The following is a 26,193-nucleotide window of genomic DNA, read 5'->3' as shown; positions in this document are numbered from 1 at the left end:
TGTTTAGGTAATAGATGGCAGCAGTTATTTTATCGCCATCTATGAAAGTTCTGCAGTACTACCAAGCACAAGGTGTTTCAATTCATCTGACATCACTGTTCTTTTGTAATGGTTTCAGAACCGGCTGAGCCCGATAAAAACACAGTGCTTTTTAAACATAATTGATTGTGAATGATTGAGTTAAACAAGATAATAAAGATTCAAAAACTTTCAAACTGAAAATCAAACCAAGACTAAAATAAATACACGGTTAAATTCAGTTTTAGTGGCTTTTTCGCCATTAATGGCTTTGCACTGATATTATAGATTCGATAAGAGATTTAGAAGAAAAATAAATAAATTTGAAAAAGTCATTGAACTATGTTTAGATATCAGCTTTAAGAAAGTCTGTTTTATTATTATTGAGCAATGACATGTAAGAAGCTCGCAAAGAATTAAGTAAACGTGCCCAAATTAAATATGTTGTTAATATTTAGATACACCTGAAACTTTTTTGCGAATTGCAAAAATGAAAAGTGACAAGCCTCTCAAACAACACAGAGAACCCAATATTCATTACCAAGCGCACGTTACTGATAATGCTGTTCGACATTCAAGTCGTATGCCATATGTAGTTCTGGCTTGAAGACTCCTCCATTCAGTCTGCGGTGGGTGGCTGTAATTGAAACAACATGTACATGATCTCGGCGGTTGCTCGCACGCGTTGCAAATGGTTTTTTATCTGCATCCTGGTGATGTTCATTATAGTTTACATGCCACTGCAAAACGACATCAAATATCCACGGAAACTAAGCAACGATCAGAACATGCTGCAAAGCGATTCAAATGATGATGATAACTACGAATCAATTGTGAATACCGTTCATGGAATTATCAATGAAGAGGAACGTGAAGTGACGAAGAATTCGAATGCAACACCACAGTTATATTTTGTGAATAATGCAAAGTGTAAAATACCCTACATAAATCCTTTTGAGCCGGACGTTATGAAGAACTTTCGAAGGGACACGTTTGAAACATGCACGAATCAATCTGATTTGGTTCGACCGATTTTCGATATGAACCGGAAGCAGTATGTGTTGCAAATTGATGAGAATGTTGCCGCGCAAATACTCAACTCTTACGATATCGAATATAATTGCTATTATCAGGAAATAACACGGGACGCCGATCGTGACAGCTATAATGAGTAAGTTTAAATACCTAATAAACTATTTTGAAAAATGTTTAAGGTGTAAAAAAAATCGTAAAATTTCTTTCGGTAATAGTTTTCAAACATTAATAACAATTATTTGTATTGGGATTATTCTCAGACTTTTTAAATTGAATAAGGGATTTTTAAGTGAAAGAGACTTCAACTAATATGATATTTTATCGTGTCAACCAACAATAAGAACTAGAATTAAGTATTTACTTAAATTGATCGAAAATTAGTTTAGCTAAACAGAATTTTATACAAATTGTACCTATCGAAAAGTTACATAATATGGGTTAAACTGTATTCGCATTTTCTACATACTAAACAATTGTTCACCTCTTCAGTCTATTGCCGCAGATCTACTTTAGCCAAGGCTATGTGGTGCCAATGCATGTGCAGGCCCTGATCCTGGCATGTCATGAGGCAGCCAACACAACAAACATTCTGCAGCGAGATGCCTACGCTTTGATTCAATACAAGCCGCAAGAGCAGAATCCGGAACTCAAGAAGTCAACGCCACGTAAACCGAGTGTTCTCATGTTTGGCATCGACAGTCTGTCGAGGATTAATCTCAGACGCGCCATGCCCAAAGTCTACAAGTTTCTCACACGTCGTGGTTGGTATGAAATGCAGGGCTATAATAAGGTAAGTCTTTTAATAGAAATTCCTGCTAAGACTATAAAGAACAATATCGGCAGGTGGCGGATAATACTTTTCCCAATCTGATGGCTATACTCAGTGGCTATTCGCCCGAATCGGCCAAGGAGAAGGTTTGCGATACGGACAATCGTGGCTGCCTCGATCGCATGCCATTCATTTGGAAGTACTTCAAGAGTGCGGGTTATACGACAGCTTTTGCCGAGGATGAGTGCGACATACAGACGTTCAACTATCAGAAGCCGGGCTTTGTAGAAACACCCACCGATTATTATCATCGACCGTTTTTGAAAGGTTTTATGGGTGAGATGAATACCTGGAAATGCGCCAACTGCACGTTGACGTATTGCATCGGTCGTCGCATACAGAGCAGTTATGTGTACGATTTTGGAAGGGATTTCGCCAAGCGCTACATCGATGAGCGACCCATTTGGGGTTTGTTCTGGTCGAGTAGCTTTAGTCACGATGATTACGCAATGCCCGCGAAAATGGAGAATTATGTTTTGCAATATCTGATGGACTTTCAGCAAGACGGCGTCTTTGAGCAGAGCATTGTGATATTCCTATCCGATCATGGCTCACGATACGGATATTTGGCCGACTGCAGCAGCGGATTTCTCGAGGAACGCTTGCCCACAATGTTCATATACTTGCCGCCCTGGTTTCGGGCCCAGTATCCCGAATATGCCGAGGCACTGGAGATGAATCGAAATCGTCTCACATCCAATTTTGATCTGCACAACACACTGAAACACATTGCTGAACTGGGACAGCCGCCAAATTCGCCACCATTGCCACGGGCCAACGATTGTCCCAAGTGCCAGTCGCTCTTCCAGCCGGTGAGCAGAGATCGCCAATGTGAAGATGCTGCTATTCCGGAGCACTATTGCACCTGTGAGCCCTACAAAAGGATCGAGTTCGCTTGGAGCGATCGCATTGCACTTGGTGTTATCGATCGTATAAACCATTATTTGTATGCCAAAAATTTTAGCAGTATTTGCGCGAATCTCACTTTGAACTATATTCATAAGACGGAAATTAAACTGGGTCTCGACATAAGTTTCCATGAGGAAATTCCAAAACTTGATGTAGGTTATTATCGTGTTAAGTTTAAGGTAGAACAGAATAGCGCCGATTTCATGGCCACCGTTTTATACAATAATGTCACCAATCATGTGGATGTCGATGTGGAGAAAATCAGCAGAACCAATTCCTATGAGGAGAGCGCCACATGCATTTCACACAAGCTCGCCAAATTGTATTGCATTTGCAAGTCGCTGCTGAAGTCGTGAAACTCATTGAAGAAATTACTTCCTTTGCATAGATACTTTATCTCGACAGCTATACTCGTTCAACATTTTTTTTACTATCAAAAAGGAAACAACTTTTTTTGTTGGTCTTACGCCTATGCAAACAAAAAATAAGAGTAGCAAATACATTTATGATTGTTGAAAATTTGTTTGCCATCAGATAAAAAACTTGGAAGTTATTCAAGAAGTAATGACAATCTAGTATATGTTTATTGAAGTGTTATATATTTATACTAAATACAACTTTTGGTATATTTTAGTACATATCCAGTATATTTTAATCATGTCAAATGTAGATAGCGGGTATCTCTCAGTCAAACACACTTTTATCTTTTTCTCATTCAATTTTGTGCATCAAATTTTGAGGAAATTACTTCCGTGGATCGACATACTCGAGTGTCGTACTGCTGATTATGATTCTGAAAGGAAATGTATATTCGGTATTCGAACTTCCGATGACTGCAAATTACAAATTTTCATTTAACAAATTATGTCACGATTATTTAATGTTCATCAAATAGTTTATTTTCGTTAATGTTTATTATAATTATTAATTTATTATAAAAAAGAAAATAAACCTTTACATTATTACATTTACATTAAAATTTGCTGTATAACTTTTAGTGGACAACTTTCTGGTTATAAAGTATTTGAAGTTTAGCAAACTCCCCTCAAATGTGAAACATGTTCCTCAATAAAATCTGTGGCCCTGCAGCAGAAAGTTTGTCCAGACTCTAGAACAGTATTATCGATTTTCAGGCCACGACAAAACCTTGGTGGCCTATAGGGACATGGCGATGTGACTGTCACATCTGAAACACTGTTTAAGGTGACGACAGCAAAATGGAATTTCGGATTCGTGTACGATTTAATAATCTTGTAAGTCCATTTAGGTATTGGAGTACGTTCATTTGTACCCAGATAAATGTCAGTCATAGTAGACGTAACACTGTGCTCAAGTTGCAAAACTCCAAGTCCCCCAGTGCAAACCTTAAGTTTTCCATACAATAGTGTACTCTCGCGTACCCATTTTTCAACAGAATTGAACCAATTGCCGCCATTGACTTTGGCATATTGGGGTACTGCATTAAAAAGCTTGAAGGAGGCTCTCTTTTCACTACAGAAAACGAAGTCAGCTACTGGCGCCAAATGGCCACGTGCAAATACGTATTTAATTCCTTCCGTTATCGTTCTAGGATCTCGTACGTATGACTGATCGTTACCCAAAAGATTTTTAAATGTTAAATATATTTCCTCGGGCTTCCACACTCTTCCAGTAATTACAACGTTTGTTGTAGCCCATTTCCCCTTACGAGGAGCAGCTGGAAGCCGAACATAGAATAAGTTAACATTTTATACGATGTATTCATTATTAGCTTAAATCGAACGCTTCACTTACTTGCGCTCCTCGGTTCAATTTCATGAATTGAAAATAACGCTGTTTGAGAAATTTGGTCATAGCAGGTTCTGTATACCTCAACAAACTTATTTTCATTCAACTTGAATCCAACAAGTAACATTTTTGCTGGTTCAGGACAAGAATCATCTTCGATTTCCTTATGACTCGATCTGAATATCTTTTTTGTCTTAAAATTCGGCAATTCAGTATCAAATTCATCAGCTTCGGGATCACATTCAGCGTTTGAGGTCCCATCGCAACTTTGTCTCTGTAATGCTGGATTGAACACTGCAACTTGACCATTATTAGCCTTTTGCTTTTTGTTGGCCTGCATCATTGTACTGGTGCAAGTGGTGTCAACGAAATCGGTGGGAGAACAAAAGATTCTCAATGTGGTTCCAACAGGCACTTCGTTAGTCCGTAGCATCTTAAAATCATTGCCAGTTTTTATGGTAAATACGCGATTGCTGCTTTTCAAATATTCGGGTCCAATAACACATTGAGTATTGACTTCGAAAATAACTGAAAATATTGTATTGTGTTTTATTGCAAGTATTCATTATACAAAATGATAACGCTTAAAATAATTGTATGTATGGTCGCTGGTATGATTGGCAGCTAATCTAAATAACTGATAACGAACACACACATTCTTTTAGAACGCTCTTCAACACTTGTAGTATCTTCGATATTAGCTGAGTCTTTAGTAATTTAATGAGATACTACTTAAAAAAAACACAAAGTCTTTCTTTACTAATTGATTTATTCACTTACGCAACATGAAAAATATGCTAAGCTTCTTAAGCATCTTGCGACTTTGAGTGAGGCTGATCGACGACTGATTTACTAATCTTTAGAAACAAACATTAAAGAGCATAGCTGAAACAATACAATCGCTCTCTCTCTCTATTTGTCTCTCACCTTGTCCATCTTGCAGAGTCTATCTTTCCGAAAAGAGTATTAAGTAATTTATTAAATAGCAGGGAGATTCGACTTGTTCAAATTATTGCGCTTAGGATTAGAATTATACATATGTGTTAATTTTACTATTACAATGAATAATCTTTGTGAGTAGATTTATAGAAAAGTATATTTGAAAATTATAAGATTAAAAAGATTAATTTTGGTAATCCTCAAGAGGAAATTATTTCTCATTTTTTTATTGAATATTCTTTTTCTCTTACATTTATATACAAATAAGTGTATTAATCATTTCTTTAAATCGTGATTTCAAGTCAACATCAATTATTCATTTTTTATACCCGCTACCCATAGGGTAGAAGGGTATTATAACTTTGTGCCGGCAGGAAATGTATGTAACAGGTAGAAGGAGGCATCTCCGACCCTATAAAGTATATATATTCTTGATCAGCGTCAACAGCCGAGACGATATAGCCATGTCCGTCTGTCCGTCCGTCCGTCCGTCCGTCTGTCCGTCTGTCCGTATGAACACCTAGATCTCAGAGACTATAAGAGATAGAGCTATAATTTTTTTTCGACAGCATTTGTTATGTTTGCACGCAGATCAAGTTTGTTTCAAATTTTTGCCACGCCCACTTCGGCCCCCGTAAATCAAAAAAATCGAATAACAAGCGTAATTGTAAAGCTGCGAATTTTGGTATATACAATAATAAGTATAGTATTTATGATTCCTGAAAATTTGGTTGCGATCAGATAAAAATTGTCGAAGTTATTAAAGAAATACTTTTGTATGGGCAAAAACGCCTACTTACTAGGGGTCTTAGTTGCTTTGGCTGACAATCTGGTATATTGAGCCGTCTATGGTATATTTTGAATGCGGTACTATATCAATATACCACATATACCACTTGGTATATTTTTTTAGTATTTTTGCAGTATATTTGGTATATTTTGATAATAATACCGCAAAATATATTGTTTTTATTCAAAATGGGTAGCGGGTATCTCACAGTCGAGTACACTCGACTGTAGCTTTCTTACTTGTTCTCATTCAATTTTGTGCATCAAATTTTGAGAAAATTACTTCCGTGGATCGACATACTCGAGTATCGTACTGCTGATTATGTTTTTGAAAGGAAATGTATATTCGGTATTCGAACTTCCGATGACTGGAAATTACAAATTTTCATTTAACAAATTATGTCACGATTATTTAATGTTTATCAAATAGTTTAATTACGTAAATTTTTATTATAACTTATTAATTTAATATAAACAAGAAAATAAACCTTTACATTATTACATTTACATTTAAATTTTCTGTATAACCTTATAATTAAATGCAATAAATTCATATGTCAAAATGTATTTGAAGCTTAGCAAACTTTTTCCAAATGTGAAACGTGTTTCTTAATAAAATCTTTGGCACTGCAGCAGAAAGTTTGTCCAAACTTTGGGTCATCTTTAGCGATTGTCAGTCCACGACAAAGCGTTGGTGACCTAGGGGGACATGGCGATGTGACTCTCACATCTGAAACACTGTTTAAGGTGACGACAGCAAAATGGAATCGTCGATTCGTGTGCGATTTAATAATCTTGTAAGTCCATTTAGGTATTGGAGTATGTTTATTTGCACCTAGGTAAACATCAATCATAGTTCCATTGCTATGCATAAGTTGCAAAACTTCAAGTGCTCCAGTGCAAACCGTGAGTTTTCCATAGGACAGCGTACTGTCGCGAACCCATTTTTCAACAGAATGAAACCAATTGCCACTATTAACTGTGGCATATTGTGGAACTGCATTATAAAGCTTGAAGGAAGCTCTCTTTTGACTACAGAAAACGAAGTCAGCTGATGGCGCCAAATGGCCACGTGCAAATGTGTAGTTCAGTTCTCCTTTTTTTTCATCATCCTTCGTTTCCACATCATCCTTCTTTTCGCCATCGTCCTTACTTTCGCCATTATCTTGGTTTTTAGGTTCTGGTACGTATGTCTGATCATCACCAAAAAGGTTTTTAAAAGTTTTCCATATTTCCTCGGCCTTGAACAATCTGTTAGTAAGTACAACTCTTGGCTTAGTCCATTCCCCCTTACGATTAGCAGCTGCCGAACGAAGAAGAAGTTAACATTTTGAACGACGTGTGGATTATTATCTTGAAGCGAGCATTTGACTTACTTGCGCTAAATGGTTCAATTTCATGAATTGAAAATAATGCTGCTTGAGAACTTGCATCATAGCAGGTTCTGTATACCTCAAGAAACTGATCTTTATTCAACTTGAATCCAACAAGAAACATTTTTGCTGGTTCAGGGCAAGAATCGTCTTTGATTTCCATATGAGTCGATCTGAATACCTTTTTTGGCTTCGAAGTCGGCAATTCAGTATCAAATTCATCAGCTTCGGGATCACATTCAGCGTTTGAGGCCCCATCGCAACTTTGTCTCTGTAAATCAGGTTTAAACACTATAGCTTGATCATTATTAGCCTTTTGCTTTTTGTTGGCCTGCATCATTGTACTGGATGCTTGTGAGCGAGTGCAAGTGGTGTCCACAAAATCAGTGGGAGAACAAAAGATTCTCAATGTGGTTCCAACAGGCACTTCGTTAGTCCGTAGCATCTTAAAATCATTGCCAGTTTTTATGGTAAATACGCGATTGCTGCTTCTCAAATATTCTGGTCCAATAACACATTGAGTATTGACTTCGAAAATAAATAATATAATATAATAATAATAAATATATATATAATATATATAATATAATATAATAATAATATATATAATATAATAATAATAATATAATATATATAATATATATAATATAATATAATAATAATATATATATATAATATAATAAATAATATTTTATTGTGTTGTATTGTCAGTATTGCAGGCATTCATTATACAAAATGATAACGCCGAAAATAATTGTGTGTATTGTATGATTGACAGCTAATCTAAATAACTGATAACGAACACACACATTCTTTTAGAACGCTCTTCAAGACTTGTAGTATCTTCGATATTAGCTGAGTCTTTAGTAATTCAAATTTCACATGAGATATTATTTGAAAGTGTTATTATTTACTTTTTTAGCATTATAAGAATTTCTCAATTAGTTACAATATCACAAATTATTATTTAAATATTCGATTCACTTTTAACACGAAGTCTTTCTTTACCAATTGATTTTTTACTTACGCAACATGAAAAATATGCTAAGCTTCTTAAGCATCTTGCGACTTTGAGTGAGGCTGATCGATGACTGATTTACTAATCTTTAGAAACAAACATTAAAGAGCATAGCTGAAACAATACAAATGCTCTCTTTCTCTCTCTCTCTCTCTCTCTCTCTCTCTCTCTCTCTCTCTCTCTATCTCTCTCTCACAGTGTCCATCTTACATAGTCTATCTTTCCGAAAAGAGTATTAAGTAATTTATTAAATAGCAGAGAGATTTGACTTGTTCAAATTTTTGCGCTTAGGATTAGAATGATTAGTGTTAAAGTTACTACAATATTATAATGGATAAGGTTTGTGAGTAGATTTATTGAAAAGTATATTTGAAAATTATAAGATTAACAAGTAAGAAAGCTACAGTCGAGTGTACTCGACTGTGAGATACCCGCTACCCATTTTGAATAAAAGAAATATATTTTGCGATATTTTTCTGAAAAATACCAAATATACTGCAAAAATACTAAAAATATACCGAATGGTATATGTGGTATATCGATATACCGCATTAAAAATATGTCATAGACGGCACAATATACCAGATTGTCGGCCAAAGCAACTCAGACCCCCAGTATTCCCATCGCAATTTTGGATCGGCAATCCTCGATCAAATACGGCAACGCCATTATCAGCCTTAAACCTTTTGCTTGAGGGCATTGTTGCTTGATGGCGTTTACATTTGGTTTCAAAGGGATTATTGGTAGGAGAACAGAAGATACTCAATTCGGTTCCGACAGGCACTTCGTTAGTTCGCAGCATCTCAAAACCATTATTGGTTTTTATGGTAAATACGTGATTGCTGGTTTTCAGATATTCTCGACTAATAACACATTGAGCATGGACTTCAAAAATAACTGCAAAGGAAATTAATATTTTTAAAAGCGTTTATTTCACAAAATGTAAGCAAACACAGATAACGTAAGCAAACCGTATTTTAGAGCGGTATTTAACAAATTCATATGAATATTATAGTACATTCGATTAATGATTTAGCAATTCAAAAATCGTTATTATTTTTTTTTTTTATTTGCAGTATTTAAATTTATATATTATTTACAATGCCATAAAATATTATTTAAATATTCCATTCACATTTAACACGAAGTCTTTCTTTACTAACTGATTTATTTACTTACGCAACATGAAAATTATGCTAAGCTCTTTAAGCATCTTGCGACTTTGAATGAGGCTGATCGACGACTGATTTACTAATTTTTAGCTCCAACAATAGAACCGCTCTTTCTTTCTTTTTCACTCTCCCTTTGTTACTCTCACAAAGTCTATTTCTTTAAGTTTTTTGATGTGGACAAAATGATGTGCACAAGAAGGAATTTCAAATGCGACTGAAGGCAAGGGACTCGACTCGCTTGTTTATAACGTTAAATTATCCTAGAAACATTGATATTTATGTTTACAGGTATTTACCTTACAGGTATTTTTTACCTTACAGGTATTTACCTTGTGGATCGCGTTTATCCCTACTAATTGTTTACCCCTAATGTTTTCTTGGAAAAAATAATTTATGCTAACTGGATTGGGTTCATATTTTTACGGAACGACATTCGCAGGTAATTTCACGTTACTTATTTGTAGATCCAGATTTAGATGTAGTGTACTTAGTCCTGAAGACGACATTATCGTCCTATTTTTTACAATCTCAGTATTACACTTTCTTATGATCTTTTATAAAATTGATCATTGTTATTAACATATTTGATTTATGTAGAAATTTAAATATACTTTAACATCAACTATATTCTATTAATTTCAAGTTAAGTTTCAGGAAAATTCTTTAACAAACATTCTGCAAATTTTGCACATTTCTGGTAATAAAATCATTTGCATCGCAGCAGTAGGTATATCCAGAATTCGGGGCTGGACTCACTTGCAAGCCCAGACTAACACATGACAACGGTGTGCATAAGGAAGCGGGTTGAACTGGATTCTCGGCATGATTATAGGTGATAACAGCGTAATGCACATTTCGATTTGAATGGGATCGAATAATCTTGTAAGTCCATTCGGGTACCGGATTGCGATTGCCCCTCACCAGATAAATATCTCTCGGATTTCCAGCGACGTCATCGAGCTCCAGCACACCAATTCCTCCCGTGCAAACAGTCATTTTTCCATAACGATCTCGCATGCGACGCACCCAGTTCTCAACTCTCGACCAATTGCTGTCGTTCACATCGGCAAATTGAGCCACCACATTGATATACCTGAATGTGGCTCTCATTTGATCGCAGAAACCAAAGTCAGCCGAGGGCGTCAAATGGCCGCGATTGAATTTATATGGCCGTCCAGGACTCGTGATGTAAGTCTGTTGATTATTAAATATTTCGTTGAATCGCCTATAAATGTTTTTGGCCTGGAATGATGGAATGATGACAACAACATCAGTAACACGCCAACAACCAGTGCGAGGTGGATCTGCAATTCAATTAAAACAAAGTCAATTAAGTTCAACGAACTCGATGAGAAGCATTGATTGACTTACTCATTGTGTCGCTGTCAATTTGGTGTATGGAAAACAGCGACCTTTGGGATGTGACATCGTAGCAACTTCTATATATCTCCAGAAAATCATTCGGACCCAATCTATAGCCCATTCGATACATGGTTGCAGGGGCAGGACAGCTAGCATCTGGCACAGCCTCATGCTTTGGATCGGGCTTTGGACTGCAATTGGTTGTTGGCAGTGCGGGATTAAATTGGCCATTTCGGCAAGTGCTATCAACATAATTTGTTGCACTGCACAAGACTCTCAGTTTGGTTCCATTTGGCACTGCATTCTTGCGCAGTATTTCAAGTCGATTCCTAGAGATTGTTGCAAAAATCCGATTAGTTGATTGACCATATGCTGCATCAATCACACATGTGGCGTTGATTTGTGCAATAACTGTAAGTATGTAAAATACACAAATTATTTCAGTTTTGAAATGAAATATACATTAAACTTTGTATTCTATTTGCATTCATGTTTAATTGAATATGATTTACAATAACAATGCAGCTGTCTTGTTTAATACTCACGCAGCAATAAAAATATTCCCAACGTCTTAAACATCTTTCTACTTGGAGTGCAACTTTTCTACTGTCGAACGCTCTTTTATTGAAATCTCATTTAAAGCAGAAACAACAAAAGTGTGCCAATCTCGTTCTGTATTTTAATCGCTGTGAGGAAATTTAATTTATTCCAAAATATTACATATTACTATACTATGCGGGAAATTCCAGCTACATACATGAGGTTATCAGTTGCTTCGTCATTGCTAGCGATGCTTAGAAACGTACAAAATTCCCATTAAGATGCAATTAATGAAAATCATTTACTATGCTCTTCTTCAATTGAATATTATTAATATTGATCGCTTCTGTTTAAAACTGTCATACTAAACTTAACTGGAAAACATGTCACAAGCTTAGCAAACACTTTGCAGATGACGTAGATATCGTGAAATGAAATCATCAACATCACAACAGAATGAAAATCCAGCCAAAGCTGATGGAGTTAATTTCAGTTCTGCTGGACAAATAATTGGATTACATATTGGCATTGGTCTGTAATCTTCGAAAATATTATTGTATGTAAGGAAGCCGTAATGGGAAGTGTTCGATTTGACGAGTTTGTAAATCCATTTGTAGACGGGATTGCGATTGTGACTTGCCAGCGAAATATTTGTTGGCATATGAAATTCATTCTCCAGCTGCAATATTCCTAAACCTCCGGTACAAACTGTTAGCTTCTCATTATGCGCTAGAAGTTGGCGTACCCAATGCTCAATTCTTTTCCAATTTCTGTTATTGATGTTGGAAAATTGAGCCATAACATTGATGTATTTATAAGTCGCTTTCGTATGTTCGCAAAATCCAAAGTCAGCTGCCGGTGTCAAGTGGCCGCGATTAAACAGATAAGGCTGTCGATCGTTCGATGTGTAATTCTGTTTTCCAAGAATTTCATTGAACCTATTTAGTATACTCTTGGCCTGAAACGAGCGAGATATAGTCACATTTTCTGTCGTGAAGCCAGAGGCGATACATTTTGTGGCTGCAAATAAATGATTAGTTAGAGTAGATCAGAATAATATAATCGAATACTTGACTCACTTAGATTGTGACGATGTAATTCATGAATAGAAAACACAGATCTTTGTGTTGCAATGTCATAACAACTTCTATATACTTCCAGAAACTGTTGTGCATTCAATTTGTATCCCACACGAAACATGCTAAAAGGACACTTATCGTCATCAACCAACTCAACAATTGCTTCGGGTTTTCGTGTACAATTTGACGTTGGCAATGCAGGAAAAAATCTGCGATTTGCTCGACAAGTGGAATCCACAAAATCGCTGGAACTACAAAATGATCTCAATCTGCCACCAGTTGGCACTAGATTATTACGAAGTAACTCAAGATGAGATCCGACGCGTTTGGCAAATATTCGATTGGTTGCCAAGACATCGGCATCTCTAACTAAACAATTGGCTTTGATTTCCACCACAACTGTAAATAGAAAAGATTTATTAATTATGTAAATTAAAGTTTATTTTTCACTTACGTAACGCGACGAGCACGAAATGTATTCCGATCATTTTGTGACTTCGACAACTGATTGACAACTGACGAACAAATTTGTCAAACATTGTGTCGAACAATTATTAAATTAAGAGAGCGTTATCTCTTTCTCTAAGTGTTTCTTTTTTTGTTTTGACTACATCTGTAAAGAGATAAGAAGAACCAAAGTGTTGTCACAACATGTTCATCAAACTGATAAGGATTATATATGAATTAATTTATTTCTTTGTTTTAGTTTATTATTGCTATTGAACTGAAGGTTAAAGTGTTATAAAATGTATATTTATTTATTGTTTCACTGTATTAGTTACATTAACAAATAGAAATTGATAAAACTGATTTATATTTGTTTTGTATTTAAATTTTTTTTTTATTAACATATCATTTAAGTTTATAGCTTGGTTTGAAATGAAGGTTTAATTAGTATAACATTTATATTTATTATTTATTGATTGGCTGTCTTTATTACTTACGTTAACGATAAGTAGAAATTTATGAATATTAAATATTTATAGCATTCAATTAAAATAAAGTAATGTATAATGAAGTATTTTTAAATTATTAGTAGATTAATTCAATTTTGGAAATAAAAAAATTATAATAATACATATATAATAAAATTATGAAAACTAATATATCAAAATGATTTTTCAATTTTCAACATAGAATTACTTCACAAGTATGTTCATATTTTATATCATTGCAATACAACAAAGTGAAAACAGTGTAAATTGCTTACAAACTCTTTTGATTTGATTTCTTATCAACTTCAGGCGGCTTTGCTCTATTGGCCCAAGTCGGAGGCAATCATAAATTGCAAGTAGCAAGTAGCAAGTGGCAAGTGGCAAGCATGTGTCTGTGTGTTGTCGACACTTCACTTCACTACACATCGCGGGTCATCGCTGATAAGTGGCAACCGTGAGATTGGTTCCCAGGAGAATAGGTTTGCCAACCTGACTGGGTTATTCATAGAATGAATATAGTACACTACGACTATGACTACAACTATGACTACGACTACGAGTATGTAGTTGTGGTAGGTATGCCAAGCCCTCTCTCGCATATCAGTTGTTTATTATCAGACTTGCCAAGTGGAAGCGACGCTGCTGCTTCTGCTTCTGTCGCTGCTGTTTGTTTGTCAACAGTCACACAAACACATTTGATACTACTTACGAGTCTGCATGTGTATAAGTATGGCTGCTCAAGCTGTTATGAGCGAGAATATAGTATCAAAAAGGGGTTGGTTGCTTGGCCTCTGTATGGAAGAGTCTCTTACACACGTAATCGTGAGGGCGAGCTTTATGTGCATTCCGTTTTGTCATCAGCTTATCTAAAATTGAATCGGAGGTGTAGTAAAAAGGGAAAAATGAAAGAAAATAAAATGTGCACTTGAAATCATTTGACCGGTCATTCATTAGCTGGCACCTTGCTCAGTCAATCAACTGAAGCAAAAACCATTAAAGAAATATTATAAATATCATTGTAGCATAAATAATTTACTTAATTCACTTTTAAAATAATTTATTCTTTGGCTATGGCAAAATATATTTGATTATTTTAATTGTGTGCATGTTGACAGCTGCAAAAAAATATTTAATTCCGGATGCTGCTCAGTAATTTCTACTTTCCGACTGCAGACAAACACTATCAGATATTTGCAACATATCCAAGCCAAACACACACATGCACACACACAACACACACTCACATATGCATTTAAAACTAGGTCAACTTGTGCTCGAGCTTCTTTTGCCTTGATAGCAATTTAATGAATTTTTATTGCGAAATATTTAACCAAAATTATTTCGCTGTATTTTATGTCAAATAAATGCTTCTCAGCTTGGCATTTAAATGACTGCACACACACACACATACAGACACACACACACACTCGAATGCATGGCTTTGGCCAAAGAATTTTGCAGCATTCTTGCGAAACAAACAAGAGAATGCACTTTACGTGCTTTTATCTTAAATACTCTTAAATAGTTCTAACTTAGAATGCCCGAGTCGATCTCCGTTCATGTTTCAGGTTTCAACTTTTTACAGTGGTGTGCAGCAAACTGTTGATGGACGTTCATTGAAGTTTTTTATTATTTATGTTTATGCAGTATTTTATTATGTACTTAGTAAGAGTATATTTAAGAAATGTTAGTTATTGTTTTATTATAATCCAAACTCATATTTAAATTCGGAAGAGTAATAATATACCTTTTTTAAGTGGTAAACTAAAAACCAAATTATTCTTAGAACTAAATTCTAAGGAGTAAGAAGAGACCTTTATTTAGTTTGCTAAAGTTTTTTAGAAGTAGGGAATATTAAATTAATCTTAGAATAAAATTCTATAGAGCAATGATAGACCTTAGTTTAATTTAGTGTTTATTTTGCAGAAGACTTTTAACGTCAGGGATTTTGAGGCATGTGCAATTATTTCTTAGACACATATATGAGATGTAAGTATAGCAGAAACTATGTCAGTTTTATGTGGATTAAAGTCAAGGGTTCTCTTAATCGTAGCACTAAGTCTTCAACATTTTTGTTTATGCGCGAGTTGGGCGTGAGAATCCAGTGGAGACGTAACACAATTGTCGAGCAATTTGAAGCTATTTGGGCGCCTGTTTAATGTACGTGCACAAAAGCGCGCCAAATTATGCCATATAAAATCAAGTACCGCTGCTGAGTGATGTGTGTGTACGCGTGTGTGTGTGAGTGAGCAATTGTAATGGTCAATAAAAATAAAAGGGGAAGGCAAGAGCGCAACAAAATCAACAAGCCGACCACAAACCGACACATAAATTAAATTGTGCCGCAGTGCAGTGCAGAGGCGAGCAGGGCAGACGCTCTCCAGAGGGAGCGCGTGGGTCTCTCTCCAGTGGGGAGTGTGGGATTGTGGAGGGGCGTGGCAAGTGCCGGCCACATTTACAATGCCATTGAGTTGCGTGTTTACAGCACAATTACAACTGTTAGGTTTTATGCGTGCCCAATAGATGAGAGCGCTTCAACAAAACTCGCAAATTTATGCTGCAGTTTTATGAGCAACCAGAGCCAAAGTCTCCACTGTCCACGCCCCAAACACACACACACACACACGTACGCAGACATTTATATATGTATATGCATACGCACACGCGCGCACATAATAATCTCACAGTGGGCGAATTTAAAGGCAACACACACACACACATACACAAGCATGTCCTGGTGAATAATTTATTCAATGTCTGCTTTTAGGCGCAGCACAGAGCCACAACAAAAGCAACAAATGCGGTTTTATTGCACTCCTATACCCAGCAGAGCAAGAGAGAGAGACAGAGAGAGAGAGAGAGAAAGAGAGTGAAAAGCCGTCTGCTGCTTACAAAGGCAGCAGCAGCAGCAGCAGTTTAAATGGCTGCCACAATTTATGAGCAGCCACCGAATGACCATTAAAAGTCAAAGGCAGGCCTAAATTCTGAGGCGTGCAGTTGCTGTAGAATGCCCCTAAATGGCCAGCTCAGCTTTACGATTTATGAAAATTGATTCGCTGCAAGCAGGCATACAAAATATATTTGTTTTTTAATGTTTCTTTAATTGGATCAAGTTTGCTCCTCTTCTGAATTTAATACTCTCTCTTATTTCTGCCACAGAGCATTTAAAAATAAATAAAAGTTAGATAAATGAATCACATGAAAATTGTTTTTAATATTTGATTTACACTCGCATAATATCTGCAAATATTTGGTATTTATTTTGTTGGCAATATTTTTGGTTTGTCATCAAATTATTTTTGCTTTTTGCTTTTTCTTTTGCTTTGTGGATTTATCTGGCAGTCATTTCAACAATTTTCTGGTTTTTCGTATAGTCTTGAAGATATTTCGTAAACATTTTCTAGTTTAAATGATTCAAATTGTTAATTAAAACATAAAGACAAAGCCGACTGCAATATACTAAGAAAATGAAAAAATGAAAAAATGAAACAAATGCATAGAGAGAAAACGAGAAAACAAAGTGATGGAAAGTATTCGGTAAGATGGACTAGAGGCTGATGCACAAGGCTAATTGGAATGCATTCTTACATGCATCAAAGCTATGCGGCTTTAACTAAACATAAAACAACAAACAAGATACAAGATACAAGGACATGGACATGCACATCAACACAGAAGTAGACGTAGAGACAGAGACAGAGACAGAGACAATCAGACAAAGAGAGAGGAAATGAAACAGAACATTTTGATAAGTCCTTTTCATTGTGTGTTAGCCGAAACTTGTTTCACATTTTCATGCAAACGATTCCGAGAAAGTCGTCGTTGTCCTAAGCTGCTTTCATACTTGTACAGGGATCTTTTGTTTGAACTTACAAAGCATTGTTCCTCCTCCATGCACATTTGTGCACATCTCTTTCTGGCTCTCTACGACATTAATGACTTGGCTCCAAACGGGCAAGAAACATCTGTTTGTATATCTGCAACCTATAATTGACTTTTCCACAAATCAAATTATTCACTCGACCCATTGCAATTGCAACAACATTTGTAGCCCCCACAGACATGTTGTCATTTTGGCTTTTCGCATACACAAACAAACAAATTTACTTAGTTGTATTATGGTTTTGCATTGATTTTGGTCATGTTTTACGGCAACAGATTTGTTTGTTTCATTGTATTAAATTGTCATAATGGCTGCCGCACAAAGGTATGCAACATATTTTTGCATACGTATACGTAATGCGTGCTTACATCGCCATTCATCGATACAGCAACCCACACACACATTGTGTATGTGGGCGTGTATTCAATAATATAAATTTATATTTGCCTGGTAAATCCCTTAACGGTTGTAGGGCTTTGCCTTCCAACGCATACGAAATGCCGGCAAAACTAATACATGCGCATATATCACATTGCCGCAGCTCAAAGCGTTACGTGCGAGCGAACCTTTTTGTGTGTTTGTATTTGGCATCAGGCCATGTGCCACAGCACAGCATAACACAGCTCTGACTGGCTTGAGAGTCTATTGCTAGTTGCACAACGCAACCACCAAATGTGCGGTAAAGTAGCGCTTAAAAGCAGACCTGAACCTGCTCGACAACTCTCAACTGTTTGGCTCTGCCTTTAACAGCCTTTCACAACTTTTCCACGCACGCATATTCAAAACACTCAGCATATAAATATACTAAATGTTATATGTGTGTATATTTATAACAGCCCACTTGGCACACTCTAAATCATTAAGCCAAAAGCGATGCCTAAAGACCAAAAGTCAGCACACGGGACCAATAAAATCCTTAAACAAAGCTTAAAGTGTCTACATATCGTTGTCTTGTTGCCATTTCAATTTAAACAGCTTCCGCATGCCTCACACGTGACCCTTTAATACGCTGCATATTTCAATTTCATCTCAGTCTCGCCTTTTCTTGTATAGGGTATTTCACATTCGCCTCTCTTCGTGCTTTGCCCCGTTCTATTTAACGATTAATCAGCCTAGTTAATGTCGCGCGAAATAACCGGCAAAATGAGAAAAGTTTCCGCATAAACTTTTGTGCGTAGTTTGTTTGGCCGAGGCTTATATATAAGATTTATAAATGACCCTGAGGAATTTGTTTCTTTTAAAACAAATAACACACGACTTAGGCGTTGGCGTTGGCAACTTAAATAAGTTGAGCGGCAAACGGGCGCATTAATCAAATCAACTTTCTTTCTGGCAGTTAAAGACAACACTTCAGTGACAATGTGTCGTATACTTAATATTACTCATACGCATTGATAAGGTTGCACGTTTTCGCTGCTCTGATTGTTTCACTGCTTCCTTATTGTTTCTTATTGATTTCATATGTAGCTGTGGCTGTTGTGTATAGGTTTTTTCGCGGCACCAACAGCAGCAGCCAAGAAAATGCGATTGTTGGCTGGCAATGCGATGTCAGCCTCAGCAGGTGGCACAGCAACAACGGCCCATATTACCTGCCACAAAGCTGGCAACGTTCCTCCTCCTCCTCCGCCTCCTACGCTCTCTTTTGTGTGTGGACTACTGCCCGTCTTGACATTTATTAAATTTTTCTCAGCTCACATTTCAGCATGCCAGCCAACACTTGGGAGCCCAAAGCGTTCGCTTGATGTTCGTTTCACTTTGGTTGGCTTTCAATGTCCTTAAACCGCTTGCATGCCATTTGTAGTTTTGAAGGTGTGTGTGTGTGTGTGGATGTTATTTTATTTTTTTTTTGGTTTTTCGTTTTCGCAAATATCATCATTAAAGGCACACACATGCTATGGCGCTCAAAAGGAGCTGCTTGCTCCATTACATGACTGTTTGCATAGCCTCAATATATTCGGGGCAATTATTTTGGTTTCGCCAAAAAGGCCGCCGTTTGATAGACAAAGCAGCTAGCTAGCCTGCTTCTGCTCTTCTCTCTTGGCAACGGCAACTGCCTTTGCCAAATATCCTTCCGCTTTGGTTCTCTGTTGTAAAAGTATTACGATGATTTGCATAATTTTAGCGCACCTTCCGAGTTGGAAGCGACGTAGTCCAAAAACCACAGTCAGGCATGATTTTGGTCGCTTCGCATTTTCTCCACTTATTTCTCTTCTATTTTTTTTTTTTTTGCGTGGTCGTGTTCGTGTTCGTTTTCTTCTTCTCGTCTTTATCTGGTTTGCTTTTATGCTGTCTCGTGTCTTTTTTGGTTTTTTTGATGGTGGGGTTTGAGGGCTCAAGAGTAGCCTACATTTTTGTAACTGATGTGCTGCGTTGGCTCGCAGCTTGAATTCAGTTTTTTATCTCCTTTGCCTGATCGAAATTGCTTTTGTGGTTGCTGCCGCCGTTTGCCGTTGCCCTTGCTGCTGTTCCTGTTGTTGTTGTTATTTTAATTTCACTCATGTGTGCAACACACACATTCAACTGGCAGCCTTTTCTCTCTTCTCTCGTCTTTTTTTGTAGGCCATTTTACAATTGTCTGCCTCTTTTAGTTTAGATATTCATATCAGCTCTCTATTATAGCTATTTTCCGCTAAAACTGCTACTGATTGCCGCTTTTGTGGCTGCCAAAAGCAGCAGCAAAATGCCAATGCTCATTAAAACCCAGTTAAGTGGAAGAGCATGCCAAGCTAATGTGAACTTTAAATTGATGTCCAAGTAAATGTTATGGCTAAGGAATTTTATTGGTGGTAATATTAGAATATATTTTGTATAATTTTCACTCTATTATAAAGGGTATCTGCAAGTTCAGCTCATCCCACTTCGACTTCGCGCTTGCCACTTATTCGTCTTCAATTTCATTTGGCCAGCAATTGAGATGCAAATTGCCACTGACTAGGATGATTTGAATATAATTTTTAAGTAAGCAATTTGCTTCACAATTTTTTTCTCTCTTTCCCGAAACGAAGCGAAACGATTTTGCGATTAGTTTAACCTTTGTGCCGCATATTCTATTAGGAATAAATGCTGGCCCAGTTGTAATTAAACTGTGCCTGGGGAATTTCAATTTCAAGTGCTCAGAAATATTCGAGTGTATTTCTATTTCTTTTTTTTTTTTAAATACACTTGTGTTTGTATATGTAAAGTGCTGTTGATGTTAGTTGTTTTTGCTGTTTTTGTTGTTGTTGCTGTGTTTGCCACATGGCGCTTGCATTTCCTGTTCGTTTTCAATTGCAAATATTTATTTGTACATTTCCTTGTGCGCTATTTACCCACATCCGATGCAAACGCAGACGGGCCACATTTCTAAGGGTTTTCGTTTTCATTTTCATTTTCACTTGCCAACCACTTTAGAGACACACATATGGGGAAGGCAGAAAGGGGAAGTGGAGGGGGAAGGGATGCAACTGCTGACCTAGACTCGCATGTGAATGCAATTGCGAATGCGACGTTTTAGTTTCGGGTTTTTGGCTTTTGCTTGTGTGTTTGCTTTGGTCTGGTTTGGTTTGGCTTGGCCAAATATTTTCCAGCAATTTACTACAACTTTCTGTGCATCTGCGCTTCTCTAACCCAATCTCAATGCCACAAAACGTCACGGCGACCTAACTAGAAATGCCACGAATAGTTGCCAAACGTCAACTGTTTTTCATGTAGTTTTTACAGCGTCGCGACAACATGCAGAAAGTGTAATCAATTCTCCATGATTGATGCGAGCTCCCAACAAACTAAGCTCGAACTTAGTTAAAGCTTTACTCTAATCACGTAACGCAGATTTAGTTGAGAAGGCTTATCATTCGTATTAAATGCTGCTGTCAATAAATAACAAACAAGGAAGTTATCAATAAAAGCAAAACTGTGCGGAATTCTGAAAATATTCCAAATGTATAATCAAAATTTACAATTGGTATATCGGCATACTACTTTATTCAAAATATACCATAGAGTATAAAATATACCAGATATTGCATTCAAAATATACTATAAAAATTAAAATATAACAGATTGTCAACCAAAACTAAATATACCCAACTTATATACCGAAGGCTATCACTGGTATATCGATAAACTACTACATTTAAAATATAGTATAAAATATATCAGATATTGCATTCAAAATATACCAAAGCAACTAACTTCCGAATACAGCAGCAATCAGTGTAGTATTATATGTATACTATATGAGGTCAGATATGACTCCTTCTGCCTGTTACATTTCCTATGGGGAGCGGGTATAAAAGTAATCCTTAAATTGTAAGCAGACGGCCTTTTTGTGTGCGTCATTAAATTGCAATTTAAGCCGAAGAACGAATGATAAAGAAATTGATTCATTTCGTTGATTCCATTAAGCCCATGGGGAAAATCAAAACCAACCCCAGCACTGACAGTTGCATCGTTGCAAAGTGGAAACTGCAAACTGGAGACGCACTTCGCATTGGCGACGCTGTCATGCACATCATAAATTCTTAATGACCTCGTACGCACACACACGCATTGCAGCAATTGGAGATGCATTTAAAATGCATCTGCGCTCAGCACCAACAGCAGCAGCATGCGAAAATTGTTCGCATTTTTCTGCAATCACAACGCATTTCAATGAAATCTCAGCACATGGACATGGACATGTCCGTTTCATGACTCTTAAATTAATAATTATTTGCCAGCCAATCGCGGCATCTCTTTCGCTGTCTGTTTCGCATTTATACTATGTATCGTCATTTCTTATGCTTGGTCATTAACACTTGCCCCAGACTACATTTGTGGCATTTGCCACACACACACACACCCACACACATACACACTGACACCCACACACACCTGTCCGCAGGCTGGGCCAAATTAATTGCCGCAGAATTCCGTTTACCTTCCCCTTTTGTATTTTTTTGTTCTTGTTGTCTGGCAATGCTGTTTGTGTTTAATGATAAGCATTGACCAAAAAAGAAATGTCTGACATTGATGTTGTAATTAATAAATTACCAACATATTTATGCAACGAATTAATTACTCACATTCCTTTCGTCTTGTTTATTATTTTCTATAGCATACTTTTGTGGGCAGAAATCAGACAAACATTATTGCGCTTTGAAGTGAATATGAATGCCATGCAAAATTCTAATAAATTATATAGTGCATGAGACTTATTCAGCTGGCAACTTGCCTAATTGCTCCCTCTCTCTTTTCCTCTCTCTCATTCTCTCTTTCCCTCTCTTAGTGTATCTTTGACTGTATTTATTTGTTGTGTCTTCTTCTAGACAAAGCACAGAGAGAGCAGCAAACACCTGATGCCCAAAAGGCTCGGGGTCCTTAACGTTGCCCTGGCTTATCCTAGCTTGTCTCTGGCTTTTGTCTCGACACGCCTCTGACTCGTCTGTCATCATTAGGATAATTTATCATACACAAATCTTGCATGTCCAAGTGGCCGCTGCTTTATGTGGCCCCATTCTTCATTTACCCGGAGTATGTTTTGCAATTTCTTAATAAACATTTTAATTAATTGAAACTAAACTCAAGGCGCTGGCACACAATTAATTTCATTGTAATATTTTATGCGAATATACGGCAAATAGTTGGACGAAAAACTTTATGACAGGCGTAAAAAGTTGTTATGACGTCTGGTTTCAATTACAAAAATTAAACAAGTGAATTGCTATTAAATGTGCAGACATTTATATACTATATACTATGTATAACTCGCTTTCATGATATTATTGCGAGCCATTAATTAAATACAAATGCTGTGCGATTATTGCGTGTCATGAACGCGACCTGCCACGCCCTTGGCTTCAACTTCAACTAACTCCTCCACAGAGACACACAGACTGAGAGAGAGAGAGAGAGAGAGGGCTGAATGCAGACAATTAATTGTTGCGTTGTGTATTCATTTTGGCGCTTTCAACATTTCATCTGCAGTTGTCAGCTGTGCCGCTTTTCTCCCCGCTTTGCTGCTCTGCTCACCTGCCTTCTATGTACTACGCTATGATAAATGAGTTGTTTTATAATGCGGCTGCGTTGCTGCAACACAACCTGCCACCATGCCACAAATTTAATCTCCCGAGTATTAAGGCTTTCCAAGCAGCCATTCATCAGCAGCCCCTCATCCGCATCCGCATCCGCATTCGCATCTCCATCGCCATCTCCATCTTCATTCGCATTGCATTCGGTTTGCTGCCGCTTTGTGTTTGTGCCCAAAGCCACTTAGTTTCATAATGAGCTTCCTCTTAACCATTGCACTGTAAGTACTTTAGCCAAGCACACATACACTAACTCACTTATATATAAATATGTATACTATAAATTTATATTAAAGTACTCGCACCTTTTTCACACTGAACTGGGCCACAACTGTGGCCCTTCAAAAGTGGCAACTTTCCACAGTCCACAGCTAAAGTTTTTCCACACTCCACACTCGCGAGTGTTGCATAATGCATCCTGCGGTCATCATAAATTGCAAGTGGAGTATTGAAAATACAGATTTTATAATGCGCTTTCAACTATCGACCAATTAATGTCAAGTGCATGGATATGATGAAGCGTGACTGTCCATCAATCAGTCAGTCTGTCTGTCAGTCAGTCAGTCAGTCAGTCATTCGGTTAGACTGTTTTGTTGTTGGTCAGCGTTGTTGAACGCGACATGTGCGTGTGCATATTCGATTAGATAAATCCCAGCAGAGCACAAACACACACTCATTCAATGTTGCCCCCCAACTTTTGTAATTTATTATTTCATTTATTTGTCAGCAGAACAGTAAATCCCCCAACGGGTCCAACAAGAACCAGCAACCGGCAACAATCCGATTCACGTGACGTATTGCGGCCAAGCAACGTATAAATTATTGCATGAAAATTAAAGCTCATGAGATAAAACAAAAGCTGATTTAATGCCTATTAAAATTTCTGATAAACTGCGACAGATATAACCAATTAAGATTGCGTGCATGTTATTTAATGATCATATCCACAATCAATAAGTCAGTAAACGCCCTTCACAATATATTCAAAGAGTACATGCAATGTGTGGCTCTCAAAAATATACATATATTAAAAAATCTATTGCATTGGAATATATTCTATTGAAAAGTAAAATACATCAATCCATGCAGATTAAAATTGCGATGGCATCAGTTTGAAGCATTTATGGCAAATTCACAACAAATTGACGCAAATAAAAATTCATATTTTTATGACGTGTTAATTGTTAAAAAAAAAAAAACTGTCAGATTTGAGAGAATTAGCTTGGAATTTGTTTAGCTTTAATGCACGCGCTTCTATATTACGTATACGCATCATAGTACTGTCAGATTTTGGAGATTTAGCTTGGAATTTACAAATGTTGTGGAATTTTTAGAGCTTTAATATTCGCGTTTCTATATTACGTATACGCATCATAGTACTGTCAGACTTGGGAGAATTAGCCAAGAATTTATAAATGTTATAGAATTTGTAGAGCTTTAATGCACTCGCTTCTGCATTACGTATACGCATCTTTGTACTGGGAGTATTAGCTAGGAATTTTAAAATGTGGAATTTTTAGAGCTTCGATATTCGCGCTTCTACATAACGTATACGCACCATATCACTGCGTTTTATTACTGTCACGCTCGCCAGGAACGTTCGTAACTTTATTTTTGAAATAATTCACATAAAATTTAGTTGAAATGACACATTTTCGATTTCTCAAACTAAACCATTAAAAAATACTCCATCCATTGATAAAAACTCTTTTTCAAGACACAGAGAACTTCTACCATGGTGGCAGCAATTTAATGGCTTTGTATTTCTGACGCTCGGAGCGTGTCCAATGCACAACGACCTCGAGGAATGCAACAGGCTTCGTTCGCATATGTTGCAAGTGTTTGCCTGCATTAATCTCTCGTTTTGTTGTCGTTGTCTTTGGCTTCTTATCATGTGTTTGTTGCTGCTTATCCACACTGCTAAACTTTTTACTTTTTACGATCTCTAAACTTTTGCGCTTTGGTTCCAAAACTTCCTTCAAATGCTTCTTGAATTGACGACGATGCATTTTTGCCTAAAATGAAAATTTTATAGCAGAATGTACTAATTATTTCTGAAACACGAACAAGTATCTGGGATTAGAATAGAATTTGACTGAAAATAAACAGAGAGAAAGAGAGTAGGTTGGGGAATTTCAGCTACTTTGTCATGCAATCCGTAGGAGGAGTATTATGTCAACGGTCGTCGTCGTCTAAAGAGATTTGTTGGGCATCCATCAAAGTAAGCATTCTTATTATTCAAAGTACTTACACTTGGCGCATCGTTTCAGACGCTTCAAGTGTGTGAGCGTGTGAGAGAGCAATGTCCTGGCAAAGTCCCTGGCAATGTCTTGGCAAAGTGCGTGAGCTTATGTTATCCTGTTATCCTTGTACTAAAGAGCAACAGTGCAGAGCAAAACGGAAATGTCGTCGGGCAGATAAAAAAAAACAACACGAAGCAAGCCAGCAAGCACCACAAATGCCACACTCTCACATACAAAATCCATTAACTAAAGTGTCAA

General features: G+C 36.9%; 4 protein-coding genes across 4 annotated transcripts; 1 reads left to right on the top strand and 3 right to left on the bottom strand.

The window, feature by feature from the left end:
• The first annotated feature begins 657 nt into the window (after positions 1-657).
• On the top strand, positions 658-3,666 carry LOC132785283 (uncharacterized). Its single transcript, XM_060791297.1, has 3 exons — positions 658-1,189; positions 1,543-1,843; positions 1,897-3,666. The coding sequence occupies exons 1-3, from the start codon at positions 672-674 to the stop codon at positions 3,145-3,147; spliced, it is 2,070 nt and encodes a 689-aa protein (XP_060647280.1). The 5' UTR covers positions 658-671; the 3' UTR covers positions 3,148-3,666.
• A 156-nt stretch (positions 3,667-3,822) lies between these two features.
• On the bottom strand, positions 3,823-8,193 carry LOC132785186 (uncharacterized). The gene is made up of 6 exons (XM_060791177.1): positions 7,663-8,193; positions 7,192-7,589; positions 5,486-5,508; positions 5,339-5,415; positions 4,565-5,086; positions 3,823-4,487 (listed from the first exon to the last, which is right to left on the bottom strand). The coding sequence occupies exons 1-6, from the start codon at positions 8,102-8,104 to the stop codon at positions 3,823-3,825; spliced, it is 2,127 nt and encodes a 708-aa protein (XP_060647160.1). The 5' UTR covers positions 8,105-8,193.
• Positions 8,194-9,975: 1,782 nt separating this feature from the next.
• LOC132786497 (uncharacterized) lies at positions 9,976-11,867 on the bottom strand. Its single transcript, XM_060793036.1, has 3 exons — positions 11,757-11,867; positions 11,221-11,622; positions 9,976-11,153 (listed from the first exon to the last, which is right to left on the bottom strand). The coding sequence occupies exons 1-3, from the start codon at positions 11,788-11,790 to the stop codon at positions 10,513-10,515; spliced, it is 1,077 nt and encodes a 358-aa protein (XP_060649019.1). The 5' UTR covers positions 11,791-11,867; the 3' UTR covers positions 9,976-10,512.
• A 74-nt stretch (positions 11,868-11,941) lies between these two features.
• LOC132786498 (uncharacterized) lies at positions 11,942-13,331 on the bottom strand. Its single transcript, XM_060793038.1, has 3 exons — positions 13,285-13,331; positions 12,831-13,229; positions 11,942-12,771 (listed from the first exon to the last, which is right to left on the bottom strand). Exons 1-3 carry the CDS (start codon positions 13,316-13,318, stop codon positions 12,146-12,148), a joined length of 1,059 nt encoding a protein of 352 aa, XP_060649021.1. The 5' UTR covers positions 13,319-13,331; the 3' UTR covers positions 11,942-12,145.
• Between the last annotated feature and the right edge of the window lie 12,862 nt (positions 13,332-26,193).

Source organism: Drosophila nasuta, chromosome 2R (genome assembly GCF_023558535.2).
Source record: "Drosophila nasuta strain 15112-1781.00 chromosome 2R, ASM2355853v1, whole genome shotgun sequence".
Classification (NCBI taxonomy): domain Eukaryota; kingdom Metazoa; phylum Arthropoda; class Insecta; order Diptera; family Drosophilidae; genus Drosophila; species Drosophila nasuta.
Note: the sequence above shows the minus strand (reverse complement) of the source record. Positions and strands in the feature narration are given on the sequence as shown.